The sequence below is a fragment of the Labrus mixtus genome, chromosome 7, assembly GCF_963584025.1.
Source record: "Labrus mixtus chromosome 7, fLabMix1.1, whole genome shotgun sequence".
Lineage (NCBI taxonomy): Eukaryota > Metazoa > Chordata > Actinopteri > Labriformes > Labridae > Labrus > Labrus mixtus.
Window position 1 is genome coordinate 9318120 of NC_083618.1, and position 26689 is coordinate 9344808.

The 26689-nt window shown below is 40.4% G+C and overlaps 1 protein-coding gene across 2 annotated transcripts in view; it reads left to right on the top strand.

Moving 5' to 3' along the window:
- The window catches only part of scn8ab (sodium channel, voltage gated, type VIII, alpha subunit b), a 56443-nt gene that overhangs the window by 5007 nt on the left and 24747 nt on the right, over window positions 1-26689 (top strand). The window contains exons 3-14 of one of the 2 annotated variants that reach the window (XM_061042633.1): window positions 9777-9895; window positions 10164-10253; window positions 10352-10480; window positions 11807-11898; window positions 16871-17092; window positions 17247-17310; window positions 18513-18654; window positions 20823-21029; window positions 21122-21403; window positions 23372-23695; window positions 25553-25682; window positions 26000-26238. In XM_061042633.1, coding sequence (XP_060898616.1) covers window positions 9777-9895; window positions 10164-10253; window positions 10352-10480; window positions 11807-11898; window positions 16871-17092; window positions 17247-17310; window positions 18513-18654; window positions 20823-21029; window positions 21122-21403; window positions 23372-23695; window positions 25553-25682; window positions 26000-26238 — 2040 coding nt within the window. Of the gene's footprint in view, window positions 1-9776; window positions 9896-10163; window positions 10254-10351; window positions 10481-11806; window positions 11899-14420; window positions 17093-17246; window positions 17311-18512; window positions 18655-20822; window positions 21030-21121; window positions 21404-23371; window positions 23729-25552; window positions 25683-25999; window positions 26239-26689 lie in introns of those variants that run through there. The other variant, XM_061042632.1, reaches the window with a different exon arrangement.

Consider the following 26689-nt stretch of genomic DNA (forward strand, 5'->3'; position numbering starts at 1 on the left):
ATCTGCAGTGTTGCCATTGTTGCTCATATTTCCACATTGTTGTATGATTAATCAATACGACTAAATGCAAGTGATGTTTCATGCACCATTATTGAGATCAATACATTATACATTTATGATTATTTGCTTCTTATACATTACCAGCACACCGACCACATGTCCTTCTTTGCATGCACTGGACTTGTGGCAGTGCATAGATTAACACTGTTATGTTTGTCAGATAATCAGTAACTCCGTTTCTAGATTTGAGCAAAACTGACTGCGTTGATTGTGTGCCACTTGTAACAGGGTTTCCTTCCAAAGAACTTAAGTCCAAGATTTGAGTTTTTAGGAACGGAAGGGATGATGTGACCCAGACAACAAAAGGGTAGACCCATCATTAATCTAAAATAAAATAAAAAAGGTCTTTAGATAACAACAGAGGACAGCGTTTATGTCCATGTTTGGATGTAAAAGAAATAGAGTTCTAAAAGTGTATTTTTCTCCCTTTTTGAGACATTATTCCATTGTTTACTTGAATATTTTAAAGTGGCAGCCATTTTCATCTGACATCTCGCTCAGGGTGGGAAGCTCAGGTGGTGATTATAATGGCATACTCCTTGCTTCAGGTTGTAAGTCCTTTAAATGAATTAATGATTTATATTTATGACCAATAGCAAAAAAAAAAAGAAATGAACAGCCTAGTGAAAGTCAGGAGGGACATTTTGACCATGTTTTAAATTTAAACAACATTTGATAACCCATGATCTACCAGCAGACAACAGCTAATGTTCAAATTCAACCCCTTTTCAGCTAGTCAGTGGCTAAAGGCTAACATTGACTAATATTAACTTTTAATGTTCTTAGGAGGTAATACAAAATACAGATATGAAAACATGAAATAAACTTAAATCTGTTTCAATAACTTATTTAAAAACCAGTTGATTTCATTAGAGACACAGCTAAAGTAAGCATTTAACCACTTCCAAGCTAACATTACCAATGGTAAATTACATCTTTCCTAGCATTTGGGGTGAGTACAAGTCCCAATAGGGGCACCTTACCCTGGTTTTACTTTACCCGTCCTCTTTTTAAGATCTCTCTTCTCCCTCATTTTTGTTTTCTCTTGTGATCTCTCCCTGTGTAATGTTGGAAACAGGAATAGTTGCATTTTATTCATAGGGGCCATTTGGGTCCGCATCTTCCCATTCACTACCTAGAGCTTGCATGCACCGAGCCTGGGTCTGTTGAAGGTGGCGATGCTGTTGGGTTGTGATGGCATTGCGCTAAAGTAGGTTAAGCTATAGATGTTCTGTGTGTGGGTATGGTGGGGGTTGAGAGCTAGCGTGGAGAGGCGTGGTGGCTCTGGGAGCTCACTGTCAGGCCTTCCTGAGGTGTCATGCGACTAATCGGACAAAAGACTTTCCCACTCGACAACCCCCGGTGATGTCCTGGCTCTTTCTGCCCATTAGTCTACACGTTTGAGTTTTGGGGGCCAGATGGGGTCATGTGGTAGGATAGGTAGTTTCGGCACTGTCACTACCTATCCAGCAACAATAAACGGGGCCTGGGTCCATTGAAGGTGTTAATGCTGTTTTGATTGCGGTGGCAACTAAGGGCCATAAGGTAGTTTATGTAACTTATCAGCAGGGCATAATTGGAATGAGGGGCGTCTTCACTGAGTGCTTATCCTTGCATTAGGGCACAAGAACCTTGTGTGTATTTAAAAGAAAAAAGTAAGGGAGAAAATTATGACTAGAAATGAAGATAAAGCGATATGTACAAACACACCCATAGATCACTGTATTATATATCATTGTTGAAGGTCAACTAGCTATCATTCAAGATCATGTTGAAAACCAAATCGTTTTTGCACCTATCTTTGTTGTAATTAATGTAAAGCAGGTGCAGATGGCACAATCCCTCCTATTTTACTCTCTTAATGATATTCCATTTTATTATTTGGAGAGTTCAAGGTATTTTATTCTTTTGTCCCACATCACTTTAGCTCTAGCTTGGCTGTGGCCTGGCTGTGGCTTTTCATAAGCAAAATAGGAACGAGTTAAAGCAGAAGATGGCAGGAGAGCACAGGAAGTGGAGAGAAAAGGGCAGGAGCGTGTTGTTAAACCTTCAGCTGTGCAGACATGTGGAGCAGCCAGTCTCCTGTGTGGTGGCAGTGGTGATATAATGTGAAAGAGAATCTGAGGCCTGTGCAGCAGCAAGAAGCCCAGTCAGCAGGACGTGCATTCTCAGGCAGCAGCACTTCCTCATAGGGCAGATGAAACTATCAAGTGTACGTGCCTTTTATGATCTATTGATCCACGATCCTAGTTCAGTGGTGGCCACAGGAAAGAATGCATCCCTTTCCCATTATCTGTCCCGGCTTTGCTAATTGAGCAGTGGGACTTTATCTACATCTCCATACTTTCCTCTGTGATTATAGAGCATTTGCAACATAGTTGTTTTTGGCCACATACATTTGAGCCATTTATGTATGTGGATGGTAGTTTGGAGCAGAACAGCCAAACAGCTCAGTCTCATTATGCAAAAATAATATAATGAAACCAGGTGAATAAAAAACAGAGTGAACGATGTTTGAGAGTCACAAAGTTTCAAACTCTTTAGTGCGATATATTTCTTTTGAAGTTGTTCTTTTTAATTACAGTTAGTGAAAGAGAACAGTGCTAAAACATTCTAAATGATAGAAATGTTCAGATGTTCTAAATGCTCATTTCCATCACACCCATATCATTTGGAAGACAGTAATACAGTCTTCAAACAATGTCTAGTTTCTTTTCTCACTGCGGCCTCTGTGATGAATACTTTGATGCCCACATTATCTCCATGAAGGCAGAATGAATACTTCAAAGCCTATATTGGATTATGAATTAATTGATGTTAGAATACTTTAAAAAGAAGGTTAAACGAGCTAATGGCTGAATTTGTATATTTAGATTTCACATGTAAAAAATTTATAACCTGAACTCAAAATTGTTTAAACAAGCATGTTGCGTTTGGTTTTGAAATAGTAATTATATTGTACAAAAGTCCTATCATTGCGTTCATGCTGTACCATCCAGTTCTCTTAACACATGCAAATAGATTCTAGTTCTTCATTTCTCCTCAAGCTGTTCCTGATAACAGTTTTGATTTATTGCATGTACATCATTGTCAGTTTTGCGCTCCAAATTAAGCAGCTCTGCATAATTGAGAAAATTTAAATCATTAGCAAAATATTTTTTGCCGAGAATTGGTTGCCCATCTTAGAGTTTTAAAGGTCCAATATGTAAGATATCTTCTTAATGAAATCATAAAATGACCTGACTATGTCACCAGACATTAAGGAAACATGCTATGTTGAAGTGCTGGATTCTCTTGTCAACAGAGCAGCAGCCAGTTTGTCCTTCTAAGTAATTAGAATTAGATTCCGCTGCGAGAGAATGTAGCCGATTTTTAGACGCCTCTAGGTTTTTCAGGCAAACCAACGGGTGTTGCAGGGATGAAAGTGGGCAAGCCAACTGGTTCAGATATAACTGATTTTACCTGACCTTCAAAGCCTCTGCATTTTCTAATAAGCTCCACTACAAGAAACGTGGTAAAACCAGGGTAAATATTGGATATACTTAAATATAGACCGAAGCAGAGCTGGTTTAATACAGAACTTCAGTGTCCGCGACATAGCAACCAGTCGTTTTCAACTCTATGGAGGAGGGAGCGGGGGGGATACAGCTCTCTTCAATGTTTAGAATTTTGACTGCAGTACCAATTGAAAATGCTAGGTGTCAGAGTTACAATTGCTTGTGTAAGAGTATTCAATTTGCTAAAAAATCGAAAGATTTGTACGATAATGGGTAAATGCTGGTTTCTGCCAGCGTGCATATGTAATTGGGGTAAATTTGAGATCTGTTATGAAGTATGAAAACTGACTTTCCTTGCATTTGACCTTTACCATTATTGGTATTATGAAATTGTGTTAATGTTTTAAAAGATACCTGTATAGTGTATGAGCATAGACCAGATATGGTTCTCATCACAGACTCTATATTGTACTTGTAATTGTTTAATAGTTCTGGTGCTGCAGTGGGTTATGTATTCATGTCTGTGTGGACATGTATTTTTAAAGAAATATAAAAGGACCCTATGCTTTTAGACTGTCTGAAATATCTCATCTCACTGTTAGGCTATAGCAAATGCTCCCTATATGTGTTGCATATGTCATAGTGTGGGACCTCCCTTCATTCTGCCTAGTCAAGATCTGCTTACTCCATCATAACCATTCATATGTCGAGTCAGCAAGTTCAGTCAGAGTCACAGGCTACGACCTCACCTCTCCTCTCCATCTTACTATTATTCATCTCAATCATTATCCTAATCCACTAATGCCTTTGTCCTTTATCCCACCTGATGAGGTGCCTCTGAGTATGTTCACAGTTAGCATCCATTCCTGCTCTGCTGCCTCTGTCCTCACCTTCCAAGGCTGCTCGTCTCCTCTACTCCACCCACAGTCATCCTATCGCTCACCATTGCGCTCTATGTCAATGAGTGTGTCTAAGTGTTTGTGTGTGTGTGTGTGTGTGTGTGTGTGTGTGTGTGTGTGTGTGTGTGTTACCGTCAGCTGCAGGAAACCTGATCACAGCACTCATGCATCAAAAAGAGGAAGAGGGGGTAGTGGCGAGGAAGAGAAATGCAGCGTTGCAGTTCTTGTTTTCCCCTGTGATGGTCAGAGGACTGCCTTGGCTTTTCAAATGTCCGTTGTGATTAGGGAAATGTTAAAGCTGCTGTGGTCATACAAGAGGAGCAGGACAGGAAAGATGCAGGGCGTTTCACTATTCTATCTTTCGTTTTTTTTTTTGTCATGTAAACATGTTTGTGTTTGGAGAGAAGACTCCATGTGCAAACATGAAGATGATTCAGCATGAATTGGTTGCTGTGCAGTTTGGACAAGAAGTCGTTTGAACAGCTTTATGTTTAAACTTATTTAAGCGTGTGTTTTAGATACATTTTAAGGATGCATTTTTAACGCATATGTTCTATATTTCAGTCAAGTCATTTCTGTTCAGGCTTCTGCAGGGCAGCACATAAAAATGAGTGCTGCATTTAGCTTCCAGCTGAAGCAGCATTAGCCTCTGAATCTCAGCATGTAGCACTGTACACACCATTACATTATGCTCCCAACATCTCTGTCTCTCTCTCTATCTCTCTGTGTCTCTGTCCATTACACTCCTTTCCCCCTCTGTCTTTCCTTCTGCTGCCTCCTCACTGGCGCTCTCTTTTTCTTTTTTTTTTCTTCTCAGGGTGTAGTAAATTAGAGCGAGGGCCAGGCTTTAGTGCTCTGTCTGAGTCCTCAGTCTCTGATGACACAGCATCCTCCTGCGCTGGGCTGAGTGAAGCAGGGAGGGGAGGGGAGGGGTGGTTGCCTTCAATGCTAGCCAGGTTTGTATAAAGAAGGAGGGTGGGGTAAGGAGGGGAAAATGGGGTTTTGCAGCACAGCAGACACATGAAGCAGAGGGATGACGCATTTTTTGATATGGTAGAACATGCAGGAATGTTACAGCTTGTAGTTGTAGTTTGCTATAGCTTGAGGTCATATTTATTCAGTTTCTGACATGAACCAGTTATCTTGTCCTCACTGCAGTAAGCTGAAACAGAGTAGTACATGTTGAAGGCGGCTGCACTGATATTAAATTCAATCTCATCGCGAGATCTGTTCTGTTTAGTCATAAATTTCAAGTGGACTAACTGTAGATATATATGCATCCCTCTAGATTTAATCAAGAGGCTAAAGATTTGGTGTGTTTAGTTTATCTCTTCTTTCCAGTTTCGCAAAGAAGCTTAGAAAATTCAGATATGTTTTTACTAATCTTTTGTGAGAGTTCCTATTTCAGTATGTTTAGTGTTTATGAAGGTCACAACACATACTTTTCTGCTCTCTGTTAAAATGATACAAAAGCGATGAAGTCATCATGTTTATTAACTCTACATGCTGTTTTGCAATTCATGCAAATAACAGAGGGCTTTGTCGAACAAAAAAAACCTAAAGACCCTTATTAAAATCCTTATTGTGAAAACCCCTCCTGATACCACCCAACATGGAAAAGAAGCGAAACATTCAAAGAGAAGCTGAAGCAGGAGAGGGTTGCTTAAAAGTGTAATAAATGATTGATTTATTGTCAAATCTGCAAGTTTTAATGTTTAATTGATTTTTTTTTTTTTGCTAATGTTTTGATGCTAAATTAACAGCCATTTGTGAAGCCATCAGCTTGGTCAGTTTTGTGAGTTAATAGACCCGTTTGTGTCAGTCTGGGGTCCTAGGATTATTAAGAGCAGTACAGCATGCTGTCTCCATGATGTAGTCTCTATTGCTACCTTTGTCTAGATCTCACTCTGCTCTCTCTGGCCACCCTAACGTCTTCATTTCATTCTCAGTTTCTCTCTGCTGCATGCCTACCCAGTCCTCTTCCTCCTCCTCCTCCCTCTGTCTACCCATCATCCATCTCAGGTTTGGCTCTCTCCCCTCTGCAGCTCTATGGCTTTCTGTTTCTGCATCACTCCTCCTCCACCTCCTCATTTCTCTCTCTCGCTCTCGCTCTCTCTCTCTCTCTCTCTCTCTCTCTCTCTCTCTCTCTCTCTCTCTCTCTCTCTCTCTCTGTCTCTCTCTCTCTCTCTCTGTCTCTCTGGCCTCTCTTTCTCTCTATCTTTCGCGGCTGTCCCGTACCCCTGCAAGCCCCTTTCCGTATCCTGCTCCACTATTCCCCCTCCTCACTCACACACACACACACATGCGCACACACACACACACACACACACACACACACACACACACACACACACACACACACACACACACACACACACACACACACACACACACACAGGCTGTCCTTGCAGCTGCAGTCTCCTCTCCTTCTGGTTTCTTGCATATGTGCCTTTTTTTAACGCTCGGCAGAGTACAAGGAACATCAGCTTCGCAGCAAATACGTCTATCTCACAGTGCAGCTAGCTCTGCTGAGCTTTTATTTTTCCAAACGTGTATGGCCAAGTACAAATGTTTTTAACTATGGGTGCAGATTTAGTTTGCATTGTGATACATATGCACTATTTTGAGTTCCATTTGTCTGTTTGCTACCATAGCTGCTTTGTTTATGTCCATATGAATAGATGTTTGCCAGTGCATTTACTTGAAATTTCCAGTTTGTCAAGCCCCCAATACCCCTTTTTCTTGAATGTGTTGACCTTCTATCACGTGTTCTCTATGCCTTATAATTCAGTTATGAAATTGATATATTTAAAGGTCCATAATTTCGATGCTAACCCTTACCCTGAATGGACAATAAGCAATGAAGCTCTCATTGAGAAAAAGCACACATCTAGTATTGTAGAAGCTTCAATGGTTGATAAGCTATCGATTAATGTGTCTGAAGATCAATTAGGGAAGTTGCCTGACATTTGCATCCCTTGTTGAAGTTGTGCCAGGTCGCCAAGTTTGCGTCAACAGCAGATTTTCCTGCTTTCAAATTGTCACAGTCGGATGCATAACAGATGCCTCTGTTAAGCTCAGATTAAACAGAAGTGAAAGCAGCCATGTTTTCTATAAGATGGTGTCTTCATAGCTACACTTTACAAAATCTTTCATATTACCATGCTTACATTGATCTCTCATTCCTATCATAGTTATGCATGCAGGTCATCTCCAAACTGCTAATGAGCCTTTACTAATTTCACAACCTCTGCTTCCCTCTACTTGCTGTATTCGCTGGATCAGCAGAACTTCACTTGACCTCCAGGAGAAAGCTTTAACCTTTAAACATGACTCTACTTCCTGTGTTTAGGACAGGAAGTGGCATCGGGCTGATTAGCTATAGATAAGTGTTCTCTGCATGTGACAGGAATAATAAATAGGATATTTTAAGTAGTGCAGATGCTCGGTAGACAAAAAGGACCCTGAGAGGGGAGAGGAAGGGAGAGTCTTCTGATGCAGAGAATTCATTTTGTCTTTCCCCAGACTGCAGCCGCTATTTATAATTTAATTAGATTTCAGGACACCACTTGTCTTGGGACGCTTCTCGACGCTTCAACGTTTTCTTTCAGTGTTTCCTGTGATGTGAACCGTGAACTCATTATGTGTGCGCGTTTGTTTGTTTATCAGTTCAGGTACCATTATGCATAGTGACCAAATGCCTCTATCATACATGTGTGCACTCCACCAATGTGTCATTATTTGTGGATGCAGGGATTATTACAGCTGAACACAGAGACTTTGTAAGTGATATATGGTCAGCTTTTTCACCTGCTGCTTTTTAATGCATGTATTCTGCTGAATAGTTTTTTGATAGCAAGATGTAAATTGAAGTGCTGTTTGGTCAATTTGAATTCTTCTTTTATAGTTCCGAGTTTCTCAAAGCTGTAAACTGCAGTGAGCTATAAGTTTCAATCTAAGACCCAAACACTGTTAGTTCTGTTTCCTAAACTGGGTGTGGTAATGCTTGAGTATTCATAAGGCTAAATACAATATTTAGTTTTGTAGTAAGGACAAATGGTAAATTGTACACTGTGCGTTAGCATTGTTGATGGGACAGGGTTTTGGTTCTGGCTCTGGATGATGTATAAAAACATGAGCTTCATAAATGAACAGCAATTTTTTTTTTAAAGGGGTATTTTTGTTTCACATTACCCACACCTAAATTCTTCAAAAGGATAAAAACAATCTAAAGGTAAAATGAGGTCTTCATTATTCTTCATTACTAGGAACACAGCAAGCAGTATGTTCTCTTTAAAGACATGTCAGTGTTGTCATAAATACACACGAGGGGATGTGGTGAAAAAAGGAGAAAAACATTCTGCTAACTCACAGGTATTCATCCAAACCAACTCTATGTTTTGCCTAAAAAACAGGAACAATTCAATTCCCCGAAACCCAATTTGTTTGTAAAATATTGCTCATCTGTCTCACTGTGACTTTACATTGTCTACACAAACCCCTCACAGGTACAAAAAAAACAAACACACACACACAGTGCTGCCTCACCCCAGTGCCTCAGCCCCACTTGGCCTGGGTGCTGTTTATGGGTGGGGAGTGGTTGTTGAGAGCCTGGAGTCAGCAGTATCTGGCCCTGATCGATGACAGCATTTGCGGTTCTCTTCCAGTAAGAGCTTTAAACTTGGGCTAAGAGAGTCGTTTGGCCACGACGAGGGGAGAGCTTCCCCATGCACCTGTCTGCTGTCTCGGAGGGGGGAGGGGGGGGGGGGCTGGGGGTTATACAACTACTGTCATGGTTTCTGTCTGATGTAACCGAGATGGGAGGGGGGGTAACAAATAGACCTGGTTCTCATTTTGCTGGACACAGAGGGAGTGTTGTCAGTGTAGAAAAGCACATCTTACATCCTGTGTCTGTTTTTAAACCTTTATCTGTTTTCTTAAACTAATTCATATTTTGTCCTTTCTTTGTGTTGCATAAGAATATTACATCTGATATTCTGTACGCACCTTTCTCTCCGTGCTAGTCGGGTAAAGACTTCAACATGTGTTAAGTGTCAACACAGTAACTTATCAAAATGCCCCATGTAAGTAGATTTTAGTATCGTTTCTTGTGGCCGAGTAAAAACGGAGGCTGTGTTGTCCCATGACTCAGAGGTAAGCTGAGGACTCACATCAGCTCGTCAGTGAAGCTGCAGTCGTCCTGCACTCTTCCTGTTTTTTTAGAGACAATCTTCTGAATATCTTGTGACTTATAATTAGCTCTGATTATGTCCTAACTGTTTTGTTATCTTTCCCTCTCTCTTTTTCTCTCTCTCCACAGACATTTATAGTCATAAACAAAGGGAAAACAATCTTCCGCTTCAGTGCCACGCCCTCCTTGTACATCATAAGCCCTTTTAATTTATTTAGGCGAATAGCTATTAAGATTTTGATACATTCATATCCTTTCAAGAGATTCAGTTTCTGTTCTTTGCAGTAAATATTTAAACAGAAGTGTCAGTGCTTTAAACATGTGTCTTTTCTCTGGCTCTAAGATAGTAAGTGAAGCTAATGCACTGAAAGCTTTAAATAACTGTCTTCTTTCCTTTCTCTGCGCTCTTCCTCCTGCTTAGCTTCAACTCTAAAGTTTGATTTCAGTTAGGTATTTCAATACATGAAATGTTTCGGATGCCTCTGTTCAAATTTTTCCTTAACTCCTGTCTTGCACTTTATTCAGCATGATCATCATGTGTACCATTTTGACCAACTGTATATTCATGACATTTAGTGACCCCCCAGAGTGGTCCAAACAAGTAGAGTAAGTACAAGTTCATAAAGTTTTCACAGTTTTTTTTTTCACATCCTTTAATGTTCTGGCATAGTTGAACTCCCTCTCTCTCTTTCGTTTGGTACAAGGTATACCTTCACAGGTATCTACACGTTTGAGTCGCTCACAAAAATTGTTGCCAGAGGCTTCGCCATAGATGGCTTCACCTTCCTCAGAGACCCGTGGAACTGGTTAGATTTCATGGTCATCTCTATGGCGTAAGTATTTCACCTCATAGTCTTTCACAACAGACACATTGCAGAACAGTTACTTAAAGCTCCTGTGAGGACTCCTTAGCTGGTTACAGTAATACTGATGCCTTCTATATGCCTTACAATAGCAAACATGACCGTCATTGACAAGATTGGTTATGTCATGTTTTAACGTTTGGAACCAGTGCCGCAGGGTATATCTTCCATCGAAGTGAGTTACGGAAGGTTGCTATGGAAACAGCCTTTGTTTACATTTTCCACAGCAAAGATTTACAGTGCATGATTTGTTTGACTGTTAAAAGAAACCAGCAGAAGATTTTTCATAAAGACAAACACATTCAGGACAAGATAAGCAATAACATAAGAAGCGCCACAGGGGGGCATCAAAATGAATGGACACTGAACGTTCCTCACAGGAGCTTTAAAGTAAGTGTTGTCAAATGTTAAAAAAAAAAAAAATCTAATCACCGCAAACGAGGCCAAAAGGTTTGATTTCAGTGTGATAAATAGTGATATTACACTGCAACAGTTTTGCATAAGGATGTGAGACAGCAGGTTGAAAGGATTTAAATTCATTGACTCTTTAACTCTAGTGCAACAAAAATGAAAACCTTATGTATGTAAAAAACACAACATTTATATTTATCTAGAATTTCATCTTGAACTTAGCTTAACATTACTCCACATGACAATAAGCTGCTGCGTTTGAGTCATTTTAGACATGAGCACTATAGAGGCAGCTTAATGTTGACTCATTGGCATTGACAGTGCTGCCCTCAACAATGAGGACAGACATTTGTATAAGCAATATAACCAAAACCTGAAACAGTAGATTTAGTTTGTATTATATTCTGTCACAGACACAAACACAATTTGACTAAATCTTAACGTAACAGGTCACATGTTATATAAAATAATGTATTTTGTAAGCACTAGGAAAACGAATTCCATCATTCATTAACGGTACTTGTTTTTGAGAACTCTCTAAATGTTAATGAATGTATCTCCCTAAAAATGTAGTTGCCTGAAACTACTTCTGAATTTGGGTTTTGAGAATCGTGTCATGACTTTAAAATCCAGTGTTTCTACTGTTTGCAGTCCTATAAAGGATACACTTAGTTATACGTGTTTGATGATTATGGTAATAAGTTATTTCGACGTTTGGGGAAGGTGAACTTGAGTAGGTACAGAGAAAACCCCACAGCATCTTCAATCTACACTAGTCCATCCCACCGCACTGAAAATGTTGATTCAAATATTCTGTAACCATCTATTCTCTTTCTCCTGTGTGTGGGACGGCTGCTGAGTAACTGTATCTGATCCACCTTGCAGGTATATAACAGAGTTTGTAAACCTAGGCAATGTGTCAGCCCTGCGTACGTTCAGGGTTCTGAGGGCTTTGAAAACAATTTCAGTTATCCCAGGTAAGACAGTCCAGATGTTTGTGTTTGCGGGGAGGGCGAGTCCCGGGGTTGATGTTAGGTGTGGTTTTGTTTCAGTTCCTCTTCCTCTTCCTCTTCCTCCTTCGTTCTCTTCCCACTGGTCGGACAGGCGTACTCTCTCACCATGGTTTCCCCTCCTGGTCTTCGATGGTGGTGCTGGTGCTGGTGTCGTGCTCTTTCGCGTACATGCGTGCGTGTGTGTTGTGTTATCATGTGTGTGTTGTGTGTCATGGGGTTCTGTTCTGTGTGTCATCCTACCTTGTTACAGATATATAACAGAGTTTGTGGACCTTGGGAATGTCTCGGCGCTGAGAACGTTCAGGGTTCTCCGAGCATTGAAAACTATTTCTGTCATTCCAGGTGAGACTCCCATTTAAACACTAAGGCTGACCTTACTTTATCTAGTACCTGTCTTTATTTATACACTTATATTTTTCTACTTTTAAAAGCAGGACGTTTTAGATTTTCTTTTTTCTTTGTGTTACTTTTGTTTTTATGAAAATCAAAAATGGTAGCAATACATTTTTGATAGGCTTAGCAGTCTACTGGCAGTCTTGTGGGATCACATGTCTCATGATGACAGCTGGGTTTATGTAGCACCTAAAGGTCCACTACAGCTACCTGTCTGAGCATTTCTACCCAAAGGGAAATTTCTGAAACAGTTTGATAAGGGAAGGGAGACTTCACATATTTAACCAAGGAGTTGACTTTCAGGATGTTACCATGAGGGGATACAATTCCAAATAAGGAAAGAACCATTTATCAACACCTCTATGCACATCCGGTTTATGTAGAGTTTTAGTTTCCTTAAATGTATCCAAATTCCCACAATCTGTGCGGGCTATTTGATTCCCAAAGACTGCCAAGCCTAATTTGACAACATATGGACGCTGCATGAAGCTTTGAGACACATGCTTTAACGAGTTTGGCTTTGAGGCTTTTTGGTTTGATTTTATTGTCTCTTAGTTGAAAGTAATTATATTCAATCTTCAGAATATTTTTATTTTTTATTTTTTATTTTCAAGATCTTTGACCATCCTGGGAGTGAGAAGGAAACATGAATAGTAAAGAAACATACATAAGCAGAAATCTGTTTACATTTGTCCAATTCAACAGGATTGTAGTCTGAGGGGACAGTCACAGTACAGTATTTACTGTGTGTATTTGTTCATATGTGATGAACATATTTACGCTTTTAAAAAGATTAGACAGACACCATTACGTTTTTGTATTATAGTTCATGCACACACACACACACACACACACACACACACACACACACACACACACACACACACACACACAGAGGACACTTTAAATAAGATCATTCAGACACTTTAAACTTGCTGTATTTCAGTAAAAGTACACACACACACATTCACACACACATTCACGCACACACAAGCACACACTCTACATTCAGTCAGATACATTCAGTCTGGCCTCTAGCATACAAAGCTCAGCTGTACTCTGAGCTTACGAAGCCTTAGGGCTCATCCATCTCCAAGAGAGTGAAAGAAAAGGGAAGCTAAGGATGGTGACGGTTCTTCAGTTGAACTAAGGTCCCCTTCACAGTTTACAGACAGGTGATGCTGACATAGCGTCAATCCCTTCAGCCTTGGAGTTTAAATGACCTGCATGCCACCTCTCATTGCCCCGCCCCCCCTGAGCCGCCAACGTCTCCTCGCCTGTCCTTTCTTTCTGCTTTTCACTGCCTGCTTCCTTTGACTGATCCTGGTTGTGTTTGCTGTTTGTGAAGCTGACGTGTGTTATAACTGCAGTTTGTTAGAAATGTTCCCATTGATTGACACAAAAGATAAATGGAAATACTGTATTATTCGCCATGATACAATATCTCTTCTCCAAATAAATATCAAATCCAGCTGCTTCCTGAGTGAATTAAAAAATTCAGCTTTTTTTAATAAAAAAAAGGTTGTTACCGTATAAGGGAAGTAGTGTTTGTGTTCTTCTGATGGGAACATTCCACAAAGATGCATTGTTTGTTGTGGTAAATAATGCTGTATAAAACATGTAGATCTGTGGTTCAACATGAATGCACTGTTATATCAGAATCTGTGTCATGTTTTTATGCTTATTCTTTTTATTAAAGAATATATCTAGAAAAACGCTCTTTTCAATAACCAGCAGAAGTTAAGACTAAATGAATCAACTTGAACAAAGGTGTATCTTTAAAAGTGACAAACATCTGCTCAAACATGCCTCTAAGTGTTTCTATAACTTAGTGTAGGCTTTTTTATTTATTTTCTTCAATATTTATGCCAATATTTTTCACACACAGGCTTTTTCTGCATAAAAGATTATTAATATGAAATGAAATGTTCCTGAATTGAATGTCACGTATAAGGATTTATGAATGACACTTTAAGCATAAAAAAAGTGGATTTAAAAAAAAAACTTGACTTCTAATCCTTCAATATGTTTTTAATAATACATAGTCATGGCTTAAAGTGACACTTAAGACTTTCATATCAAGGATAAAACATTTCAAATGTCCGTCGACCTCCTCAGGTTTGTTTGCAGGTTTGCATAGCCTGTTTTCTAACTGACGCCCACCCACTTCAAACCACCAGAAGGAGAACAGGCAAAAAACACTGATACAAACATCTTGAGAGAAATAAAAAGTTACAAACATTAAAATAAAATGACGGAGCCCCTGAAGTCCCAAAAAGTAAAAAAAAACTAAAAAAAAAAAAAAGTGTGTGTGCACAAGTCAATATCTTGTGTGCAGAGTATCATTTCATTTTTTTTTTTTTGGACTTCAGGTGCGGCGTGAAAAAAAGTGTGTTTGACCAAAACATTTTAATTAGGCGTTGTTTCAAAAAGGGCTTCCAGGGCTTTGAATAGGGCAAGAAAAAAAATCGATTTATGTAAAAATCTAGCTTCTTATCTTCTGAGTATTTAAATAGATTCATAACTTCCAAAGTGCTAAGTGCTAAGGCTAGCTCTTTAACTCAGTAGAATACTAAATAGAGCAGCAAGAAATTCAGCCAGTCTCACAGATGACTGGAGTAGATCCTGAAGTATGTACTAATTCAAAAATAGACTTTGAATCCATGGATCAATGAATCCAGAATCGCTTTACATCGAAAATAGATTCTGAATCGAATCGTGACCACAAGAATTTAAATCAAATCGAATCGTGAGACACCAAAAGATTCCCAGCCCTTGCTCTGAATATGCAATATTTACTTCTAAAGGGTATCTTAATTGATAACAGGGTTGTTTAAGCTGATCTCTATGCACTGTTTATGTTATGAGACACACATTGCACACATAATGATGCAAAAAGACAGACACTTTTAATTTGACCAGCAGCAGGTTTTTAACTAAATTTGATTGCAAAAACATTCTACATGTAAATCTGATTCTGGCTGTGAAATCAGGGAGGGTTCAGGTTGCCTGCTTGTGACTGGTCTGTAAGTGCTTCTTCAGTGATTTATAAGGGGGTAATGACAAATGTGGTGCCACTAACCATTGTAGCTGATGATTATACTAAAAACAGTCAAGTGTTGCTTAAAAGGAAAGGGAGATAGAAGCATTGCTAATAATTGACTATTTCTCATTTAAATCCATAGTTTACACATTTACATGTGAAATCTTATGTTATTCTTTTATCCACTATATTATTTATTATATCCAAATATTAATAAAAAGTACAACTCACATCAGGCAGTAGTAGTGTAAGCACAGAAAGACACAAATGAAGTCAATAGGCAGAAAATTATCTTAAAAAACAGAGAGGGTTTCTCCTCTCAGGAGAGTTTTACCTGCAGACACTGACTGGAGATATAAAGCCCCTACAGCAACCCACAAAAAGGGTACCTTATTTTTTTTATTTCAGTATCACTGTGCTTACATTATTTATGTTTGGATATCAGAGGATTTATTTCTTTGCTCTAAATCATTCACAGCCAAGCGAGTTTTTCCACGTCCTTCTGCTAATTTCCTCTTTTATACTCTCTTTATACTCTCTTGTGTCTTGTGTATCTCGTGTTTTGACGTAGCAGCACCATTTTATTAAGCAATAAAAGATTCTGTATAAATGCCCTTTTTTAACTCGCCATAGATAATGAGATCAACTTTTTACATGTAAATTTAACTGAAAACGAGTTTTAAAAAAAAATCAGATAAAGCTTGAAATATTTAAGAAAACAGCGAAACAACCAACCACCCATACCTTTGAGTTTACTTTAATCATATAACTATTTTTCCAAACAGAAAGTTTGACATTAACTTTCCTCCAAATAGAGCCTATATGGCAATTTGAATCATTTTCAAACGCTGTTGAGGCTTTAAAATTACAATCTCTGTAAATGCTTATAAATATATTATAGGTCAAGCAGTATAGCAAATACTTAAATTATTAACAAAACAGAGACTTCACCCTTAAACTTTAGATTTCCTTTAAGTTGTAAGTGGCAGGAAGAACAACAGACATCTTAACACCAGTATTATATGTTAAAGGAATGCACAATAAAACCACCGAAATTCAATTTCTGGTCCAGAGGCTGACAGTATGGGCGTAGGTGTTGAGGAATATTTCTAATGCCTGCCAAGTTTATGTTTATGTAAGAGCCAGCACAGCACAGGGTTAAATACAGGATTAGATATATGTTACCTAACCTAACTATTTTTGTTTGTGACCTCAGCCAGCTCTGAAGTTCAGCTATAAAAATCAGCATGTGCTTTTTCAGTGACAAAAAAGTTTCAATTATTTTATTTCTGTCTATCTCGGTGTTTGTGTGAATGCTTGTGTGCATTTGAATTTGCACACTTGGGTGTGCACGTGTTTGTGTGAATGCATTTGAATTTGTACACTTCTGTGTTTGTGTTTGTGTGTGTGTGTATGTGTGTGTGTGTGTTTTTGTGTGTGTGTGTGTGTGTGTGTGTGTGTGTGTGCGTGTGTGTTTGTTTATCATCTATTAATTGACAGGCCTGAAGACCATTGTGGGTGCGCTGATCCAGTCTGTGAAGAAGCTGTCGGATGTGATGATCCTGACAGTCTTCTGTCTCAGCGTCTTCGCTCTGATTGGCCTACAGCTCTTTATGGGGAACCTGCGGAATAAGTGTGTATTCTGGCCAATCAACGTAACGCAGTGGATACTTTCAAATGGCAACAGGAGTTTAGACTGGGATGAGTACATCATGAATGACAGTGAGTGATGACCTTTACACTCAGCTGCACATTTCATACGTGAAATACAACAGAAACTGCATCTTTGTAATTATTTTGTCTATATGTTTTTGCATGTTTTTACACATATTGTCCCAGTGACTAATGCATCTGACTGTTGTCTTTTTTTTCTTAGCTAATTTCTACTTCCTCCCAAATCAGCTTGATGCTCTACTGTGTGGAAATAGTTCTGACTCAGGGTAAGTTAGTGCCCCCCCCCCCCCCCCCCCCCCCCACACACACACACACACACACACACACACACACACACTATTCCAAATTTGATGGACAGACTTGCTTGCTTGAAAAGAAATAAGGTAAGGTAATATATACTGGACCATAGAACGTCCATCTTGTTTGCACATTTAATCAAAAGGATCCAAGAGCCATTAAACCATTTATTGAGTTAGGCAGGAGTCAGATCAATGAATAGAGAAATTGATGTTTTTTTTTTTTTGGGAACACTTAAAGGGATACTTCACACATTTGCATTAAGCTTTGTATCATTAGAAACCTGGTAGTATTTTTGAATGTTCGTGCATCCCGCCCTCATTTTCCCCTGAGACGGGAAATCTCCTCCGATGAAGCAAAAATCTTCATTTTGCGTCATCGGAGGCTACTCTGCTTAGAGGGGGTGAAACTACATCGCTAGTTCCTCATGTTTTCAACAGGGGGGGGGGGGGGAAGCTATAGACCTATTACATTTCAGTGGGTGGGACCTCACTCCCAGAATCGAAACTCAACGTCCGCCATCTTACTTGGAAGCTATGCTAACAGGCTCTGTGGAGAAAGTTGAGAAGAACGAAAGTATGATGAAAGTATGTTTCAACATCAAACTGATATGGATGAAGGGGATTTTGAAGGTCTTGTGCTCGTATCGGATGTTCGTGGCTATCTCTACGATCCGCAATATGGCACAAGACCTGCCTGTCAGTGGCGCTGAAGACGAGGAGCCCGGGGGCGGCTCGAGCTGGGGCGGACTGGTGGTGTCGGTGCTCTCACTGTTTGCCTATGGACACGGACATAGAGTCTGTTTTCTGCCAGGAATTTCCAAGATGCCAATTCCTTTTGGAAGACATCTCGGAATCAGTTGAGGAAACAGCCGTATGTGTTGTAGAGAATGTAAATGTAAATAGAGCACCCTAGCTTCAGTGGGAGTGGCCTGCAGTGCTGTGCATTCTGGGAGTTGTTGTCTTTCTTCCACATGAGTCAAAAATACACTTTCTGCCTTTTCTCAAGAAGGCATCAACTTCAAAATGTATTGTTCATTACTGTTCACATTTCCACTACATATATGACCCAATGTCAATACAGATTCATGTTTCAACGGGTGAAGTCTCCCTTTAATATACCATGGCTCTCATAACTTTGATGCTGAGTCATTCTTCTGTTTTCCTTTCAGACGTTGTCCAGAGGGCTTTACATGTATGAAAGCTGGAAGGAACCCGAACTATGGTTACACAAGCTTTGACAGCTTTGGATGGGCTTTCCTCACCCTCTTCCGACTTATGACTCAAGACTTTTGGGAAAATCTCTACATGCTGGTAAAGAAAGCATTGTTGTTTTAATTCCTCCGTCTCTTCTCTGTTGTGTCAAATTGGCTCATTAATGTCCACATGAAGTTAAAAGCAGGGTCGTATATTCTGTTAAGGTATGACCAGTGGGTGTGGTATTTGACCCTTGAAAACACCATTTAGAGAGCTGTATTAGAGCCTCTACTCATCCTTTTACCTCAATGAATCAGCAAAAGTGCATCAGCAGCTCCTCCTTCTGTTCATTTGCCCTCAGAATAAAATGAAAGGAAGGACAGCTGATCAGATAAACTGGAGGTAGGAGTGTGTGACGAGCCACCAGAATCCAATCTGTCCATCATGCAGGAATAAAAAGAAATCTTGAATTCTGAAATATTTTATTTATGTTTTCACAGAAACAAAGTGAATTCCATTTTGTTATATGACCTTGTACAAGGATCACTCTCTCATTTCTGTCTCTCTTAGGCCCTGTTTACACGACAACCATTTCATCCAAAAATGTCAATCTTTTGATGCGTTTTGGCTGTTCGTCTACACAATGACGGTGTTATGGGCGACTGAAGTTTTTCAAAATGGGTTCCGGAGTGCAAAGTTTTGAAAACGGCATCGTGCAATCACCTTGCAGACTGCTAAAACGCCGTTCCTTCTTAAAACCAGATGTGCATTACGCTTCAAGTCAATTGCAATGCTCGAGTACATGGACGACTCCAACAATGAGGACCCAAGAGTTCTGTTTGTGCTGCTCACTTACATTCGATATTTCATTGAAATTGACTCTCTTTGTAGTTTAGGGTTACTTGGAATGCCAACCCCACCTCATTGTGCGTCCACATTAATGTTAGCTGGTTTTGTATGTTTACACCTCACCGCTCTGTGGAAGGAATGGTATATGCACATGCATGTGCTGTTTCTTTACAAAGTCACTGAAGATTAGCATTTCTTTGGTCCTCTTTCAGACCTGATATAATAGTGAACTTGTCCGTACTGCAAACCTTACGAGATGCACACAAAAAAATGCACAATAGGGAAAAAGTCTCTACAATACTGGCCTATACAAATTCCCTCCATTTATATCTTACTAATTGAACAATATGTCTGTTAAAAACAATTAATTTGGGTTTTTCTTTTGGATAGACTTTTTTGAAGTTCTTTTCAGGCAATCATTAAATTAAATGCTTTGAGAAAAGCCTCTTGTTGTAGGACCATTGCTAGACCACTCTGTTAGATAATTTCATTCAGACTAATGTAATGAATGCCTGCCTCTCTACCAGGGGCAGGACTAGATTTTCTCGACCTTGGTGTCCTGCCTCTGACAAGGCAAATAACCAATCATTGTTTAGGAGTTTGGGGTGACCACTGGGGTGGCCAATCAGGTTTCAAAGAATCCACCCACCTTCCTTCCTAGCGACCTGCTTAATTATTTACTCTCACTTGTGCCCTGTGCACTTATTGCATGAGCAGAGTCTTCCACAGGCCTACGCTTAAAAACATAGTTTTACAAGGCTGGAAGGGAAAGTTAGTTATATCTGGTTATCAAAATGCGCTGCACTGTTCTCCCCAACCTTGTCGACCCTTTCTTCACATTTAAGCCCCTTTAAGGAGTTTTAGCTGGTTCTAAAACAGACTGACATTAATATTGAAGCTTCTTTATGAGATATGAAATCAAATGAGACCATCAGTGACAACATGGTGTATTTCTTTATTATTATTATTATTATTATTATTATTATTATTAATGCCTGAAACCACTGTCACATGGGTGGCGTTTAATAAATTGAATCACAGCAAGCTTCAGAAACAGCATGTTTTATAGTTTTCACTGCAAAGATCCTCAATGAGTGATACACTTGGTTGCTTGCAGGGTTAGGGTGCCAGTTTAGCTCAGTCAGTAGAGCAGGTGCCACATGTATATGGAGGCTACTTTCCTTGTTACACTAGTTCCAAAACTCTTAAACATGTAGAGTACAAGATCAGGAAAGAGTTAAGAGTCAACACTTTGTCCACGGAGGTCGCACAAAACTGAAAGTTTCTAAGAGGAGCTTGAAGTTTGGCAGAGCACTTTCTATGTTTGGGGAAGCAGCTTAAACATGTCTGATCACATTTTTTTTTCAAAGTGACTGTCCACAGTTTTAAGTCACCCTATTTTTGTTCTCATTGCTTTTTGTGTGTTTTTCTGCCAGACTCTGCGTGCTGCAGGAAAGACCTACATGATTTTCTTCGTGCTAGTCATCTTCGTTGGTTCTTTCTATCTGGTGAATCTCATCTTGGCTGTGGTGGCCATGGCCTATGAGGAGCAGAACCAGGCCACCATTGAGGAGGCGGAGCAGAAAGAGGCAGAATTCAAAGCCATGCTGGAGCAGATCAAGAGGCAGCAGGAGGAAACACAGGTTGGTCTCGTTCCCTCTCAAAAACATTACACTTCTAACCATCTTTCATTCAGTTTATGGTTATCATGTGTCTTGCTTTTTTTTTTTTCTAGGCTGCTGCCATGGCGACTTCTGCAGGTACAGTGTCTGAGGCTGCATTAGAGGACGAAGGAGGAGGGCACCTGTCCCGCAGCTCCTCTGAGGTCTCTAAACTGAGCTCAAAGAGTGCCAAGGAACGCCGCAATCGCAAGAAGAAATGGCGTCAGAAAGAGCAGGAGAAAGAAAAAGGAGATAGTGAAAAGGTTGTTAAGTCCGAGTCAGACGATGGCAGCAAGAAAAGTACAATACGTTTCCCAGGAAGCCGGCTGGGGAGGAAGACATCAATCATGAACCAGGTAAAGTTAGACAGAAACATCTAACAGCATAGGAAGCCCTGTGTTTGATTAAGCATGTGCAAATACAAATAGTGATATTTCTGGACACATTATTGGTGACGTTCTAATTAGTGGTGGTAGTCTTTCTCAATGCTACGGCTCCCTCAAGGGGACCAGAAGGTCTCTTTTTTCTTGAGCTGGATCTTATCTTGAGGCACTCGTACTTCTTTCTTATCAAGGAGGGCCTTTTACACCTCTCTCTTGATGTAAGGTCTTGCCAGGGATGTGACTGCTGTAGTCAGGTTTATGGAGGTTATTCTTGTTGGCTGTTACCAGTTCCAATGGTTATGGTGATGGTTCTCCTACTTGAGATGGTCATCTAGATCTGTTATTGGGGGACATTGTGCCAGCAGAATTGCCCTTCTTCCCTGGAGAAGCAGCACAAGAAGATTTCCCTCTTTCCAAGCATAGCATACATCAACATTTGGGTTACACTTCTTTGCCCAGTAGTGAAAATTTGATAGATTTTAAACTACAATAAACATAGACAGATTCCCCAATGGGCGCTGACATCTTTCACCTGTGATGTTGTGTGGACACAGAGTCAAGGCAGGTTAATTACCCAAAAAAGGGTGAAGATCCCTCAGGTTTGTTCTGTCCTCAGCAGAGCAGATTCATGTTTCAGTTTGGGAGCAGTCATTCATGTAAAGTTCAAATACTCTTGTGTTAGGGTTTGCTACATCTCCCCTTCCTTTCCTTTTCTACTCTGCTCATCTGGTGCGCAGATCTGTAAACAGAGCCGTCAGTCATGGTTTTGTACCCTTTTTATATAGCATCAAATAACTCATTCAAGCTAATCTCCTCACAAAAAGCAGAGGTATCTCTGGTTATGTGTCATAACAGTGTGTGTCACATCAGTGTGAACTGGAGGACCTTTTGAGGTGTTGAGCCAAAATGCATTCACATTCTCAAGTGTCATGTGACTCCTCTGGTAGGTGTTCCCTGGTTTTCAAGTGTCTAGTCTCGACCCTCCTGTGGTTTGGTCCATTTGAGTGGTGTTCTTGATACTTCCCAAGTTCTTGCGCATAGGATGTAGATCAAATGGCCATACCATTCCTCCTTGTTTTTTTTCCTCTGGCTGTCACTGCCATAGGTTTCAACCAGCCGTTCCTTGCCATCACTGCAAAGTCTCTCTAAAACATCTTTTCCCGCTTCTCCATTCTTGAGCAACAGCCATTTTGGGTGTCCTCTTGCCTCGTCACTAGTATTGTGTATGGCTCTTCCATACTCTTTAGCTTGTTTAGAATAGAGATGGACCTTCACTTTGAGAAAACTTGCTCTCCAACTGCAATTCCTTCTGACTCACTGACCACTTGGTCATCTGATGCAAATGTAGTTGCTAAGACCCTCTACAAATGGTCTTCCTTGGTGACTGTTTGCTTCTGCAAGATGATTGGTTTTGTGGCTTTTGATAAAGAAACAATGGCAATCAAATTCACATCATAAAATGAATACATTAATTAGTAGGTTTGTACGTGGTTAGTGTTTTGTGTGTAACCAAATTGAGTTTTCACACAGAACTGTTCCAGAATGTTCCTGCAACCTGGGATTATACATAGCTGTTTATAATAGTGTTGTGACTCATTTTGTATTAAACAAGGTTTTGAGAAAATAGCTGTGACAGCATGGTACAGGAGGTGTATGTAAGTATGTGACATCAAAGCTAATGAACAGTTTGGGTGCGGGCCATTTTGACAAATTATAGTTTTAATATTTGTATTCCTCAAAAGCAAGAAACATGGTGTTCAACCTCTTTTCTCCATCCGTATGAAGTAATTCATTTATTTTTCTTCTGGTCCTTTGGTTTATTCTTCTCAGCTATGTGCTTAACTTGTTATTTTCACCTTTTTTTACACATCAACCAAGTCCAGCTGTTTTTTTTTATATCTGCCCCTCTCTCCCTTTCTGCATCTGTCTCTCAATCCCCAGTCACTACTCAGCATCCCGGGCTCTCCCTTCATGTCGCGCCACAACAGCCGGAGCAGCATCTTCAGCTTTAAAGGCCGCTCCAAGGACATGGGCTCAGAGAACGAGTTTGCAGATGACGAGCACAGTACAGTAGAGGAGAGCGAAGACCGCCGAGGCTCCCTTTTTATCCCTTACCGCCGCAACAGTTACAGTGGCTACAGCCAGGGCTCATCCCGCATCCACCCGCTGGCACCCCACTCTGGAGGGAAGAGGAACAGCACAGTGGACTGCAATGGCGTGGTGTCTCTCATCGGCCCTGGGCCCGGCAGACGGCTTCTGCCTGAGGTGAAAATAGATAAGGCAGCCACTGATGACAGTGTAAGGACGTCCATGGGACACCAATACAGTTTAGGCATGATGGTGGTGGCCCCGGTCTCTGCAGCTTCTCCTTTACCACCTCTTCCCCTTTGGCTCTTGTTCTAGCTCCCTTTCCTTCCCTGAATATCTAGAGTCTGTCTTTTTATTTCAGCCTACCACTGCCACTGACAGTTTTGCCCTAATCTTATAACCATTTTCAGCTGGTAATTTTTTTTACAGCTCTTAAGTACTAATACACTAAAAATAACAGTTTCCATAAACCAACAGCCTCTCAAGAACCACCATTACCGTAAAATCCGGTGTATAAGACACACTTTTAATACCTTCTTTTTCATCTTAAATGCTGGCCGCGTCTTATACACCGGTGTGACCAACATACCAGTATAATATGCTTACACAAGCGCCATATTTACTTCAGGTGCAGCAGCCACTATCACTGACGTGATTAAAAATACATCCCCATTCCTTGTGTGTTGAAAGCTGATTGCAGGCTGTGCTGGGGAAGGCTGCCACACAGACCAGTCTATGCGACATCTTGTCTTCCTCACTAGGTCATGCAATCATCACGCAATTACAGAAAGCGGTGGTAAATTGCTATGTTAAAGTTCAAGAGTGACCAGCGGAGCCAGGCAGAGAGGTCACAAGCTACGGGTCTGTGCTTCACAACTTTCACTGCAGGCTGAGAGCTCAACTACCGTACTGTAGCAAACTCCACAAAGTGAAAACAGAAGGAACTAAAAGAGCGACACAGCTGCACAGAATCTGCACTTTGTAGACTTCACCGAACACAATAGAGATTGTCACGCAGGAAGGCAATTTAAACTTTTTTTCTCTCTGAGAGACATTCAAAAACAGAGTGCGTCTTATATACCGGTGCGATTTATATTCCAGATTTTACGGTATATATTCACTGATTGAGATCTCACAAGAAGGACAAATGATATCAGCCTCCCTTTGTTCACCTAACCATTTCATAACCAGTCTTAAACATATCAGTCATTTAGAATCAAACATGACTATCAAAACTATTTACTGGGGGAAAAATTCCCTTCCTTTTAATTCTTTCCTTTTTAAAGGCTCCAGGCCCACCGATTCACTTCCGCCTTCCATTTCTATCACTTCCACAGTCTATTGGACTACCTCTCTCTCTCCTCCAGTCATAATTTATCCTCTGCTCCTGAGCCGCTGGATGGTGCAAGAACAAATCTCAAACTTCTTTTCTTTAACAATATTTCTCCTCATTCAAGGTAGCATGGTAGCCTCCTCTTTTATTCTCAACCAATATACCTGCTTTTGTCTTTGACCTCTCTTAATATGTCTGAATCCCCCTCTGTTCGTGACATGCATGCGATTGCATGCAGCTTAATGCTGTTGAACCAGGGATTGTAGATATTCAGTGCACAATAAACAACGGAGGGCTGAGAGAGTATACTGTAAATTCTCAAATAAAATCCAGTAACATAATGCCCACATACTATAATACAAAAGGAAATGGGAAAAATTTGAACAAAAGTCGTGGCTCACATACCTGTTCAAGAAAGGAACATGTTCTCCCCTCACTTCTGTTTATCACGGCAACTATTTGAGAATTTACTGTACTAATTTTAAGTGTGCCACGGGATATTTTTAGTTTGAACAGATCTGGTTATTTTGGGGAGTCATACATTGCATCACAGTAGATTTTTGTCTTAAGATCAGACGGTCGTCCTACAGTGTTATGAAACCCGGATGAGACTAAAGAGCATGATTTCAAAATGATGTCTGTTGCTCTGCAGCCATGCTAGTGCTGTCTCTGACTTGTATTACTCCTTTCTCTGAGTACAGACTACTGACGTGGACATTAAGAAGAAGCACTCCGGCTCGCTCATGGTATCTGTGGATCAGCTCAACTCCTTCAAAGGAAAGGACCGGGCCAACAGTCAGATGAGCGTGGTCACCAACACACTGTTAGAGGGTACAGACAATGCACATTCCTCTTGACTCCATTTAACCCTTTTTCCATCAAAAGTCTAATTATCTACTAGCAACACTATAGGATAAGTGTATTTACATGGAACAAACATGTCTAATGAGCCTTGCATTTACACACTTGAGTTAAATATGTTTTCTTTTTATGTAAATGCTGCCTGTGAATGTAAATGTGTCTGCACACGTTGTTTTGTGCTTGTCAGGAACTCGATGGTAGAAAAAGTACAGTTTCAAAATACTGTTTTGCATTTGTAGCGTTGTTGTTTTTCTGACCGTTTCTGTTTTTCACATCCCTTGGTGCAGAACTGGAGGAGTCTCAGAGAAAGTGTCCTCCCTGCTGGTACAAGTTTTCCAACACGTTTCTCATCTGGGAGTGCTGTCCCATGTGGCTAAAGATCAAACACATAGTCTATTGTATTGTCATGGACCCGTTTGTTGACCTGGCCATCACTATCTGCATTGTCCTCAACACCCTCTTCATGGCCATGGAGCACTACCCAATGACCCCACAATTTGAGGGGGTCCTGACGACTGGCAACCTGGTAAGAAACTGCAGCTCTTTTTACCTTTCTCATACCGCTAGTATTTATCTGTGTAACATTTTATGCCTGCATGTACTACATTATCTCTACCAAAGCTTTCCAAGTTCAGTTTGCCCCACCTACATAACCTCAAACCGATACATCAATGCATCATTTGGTATGTGCACTTAAGAATACACACGGCCAAGTGAATATGGGACTCTGATGGGGTCTCATTAAAGATTTAGTTCCATTTAATGCAGCCGGCCAGCCTACTCCCCAAACTCCCCCACCCCCACTCAGGTCACTCTTCTGCTTTTGCTGCACCCTGCTTACCTTGGCTCTACTGAACTCTGTCGAACTCACTCTCTTTCTTTACTCAAACACATGCAGACACATACAAAAGTGCAGGACTGGTTAGGCCTAGTACATATTAACGAAATGTGCAGCGGGCGTTTTGACTTGACTTGTG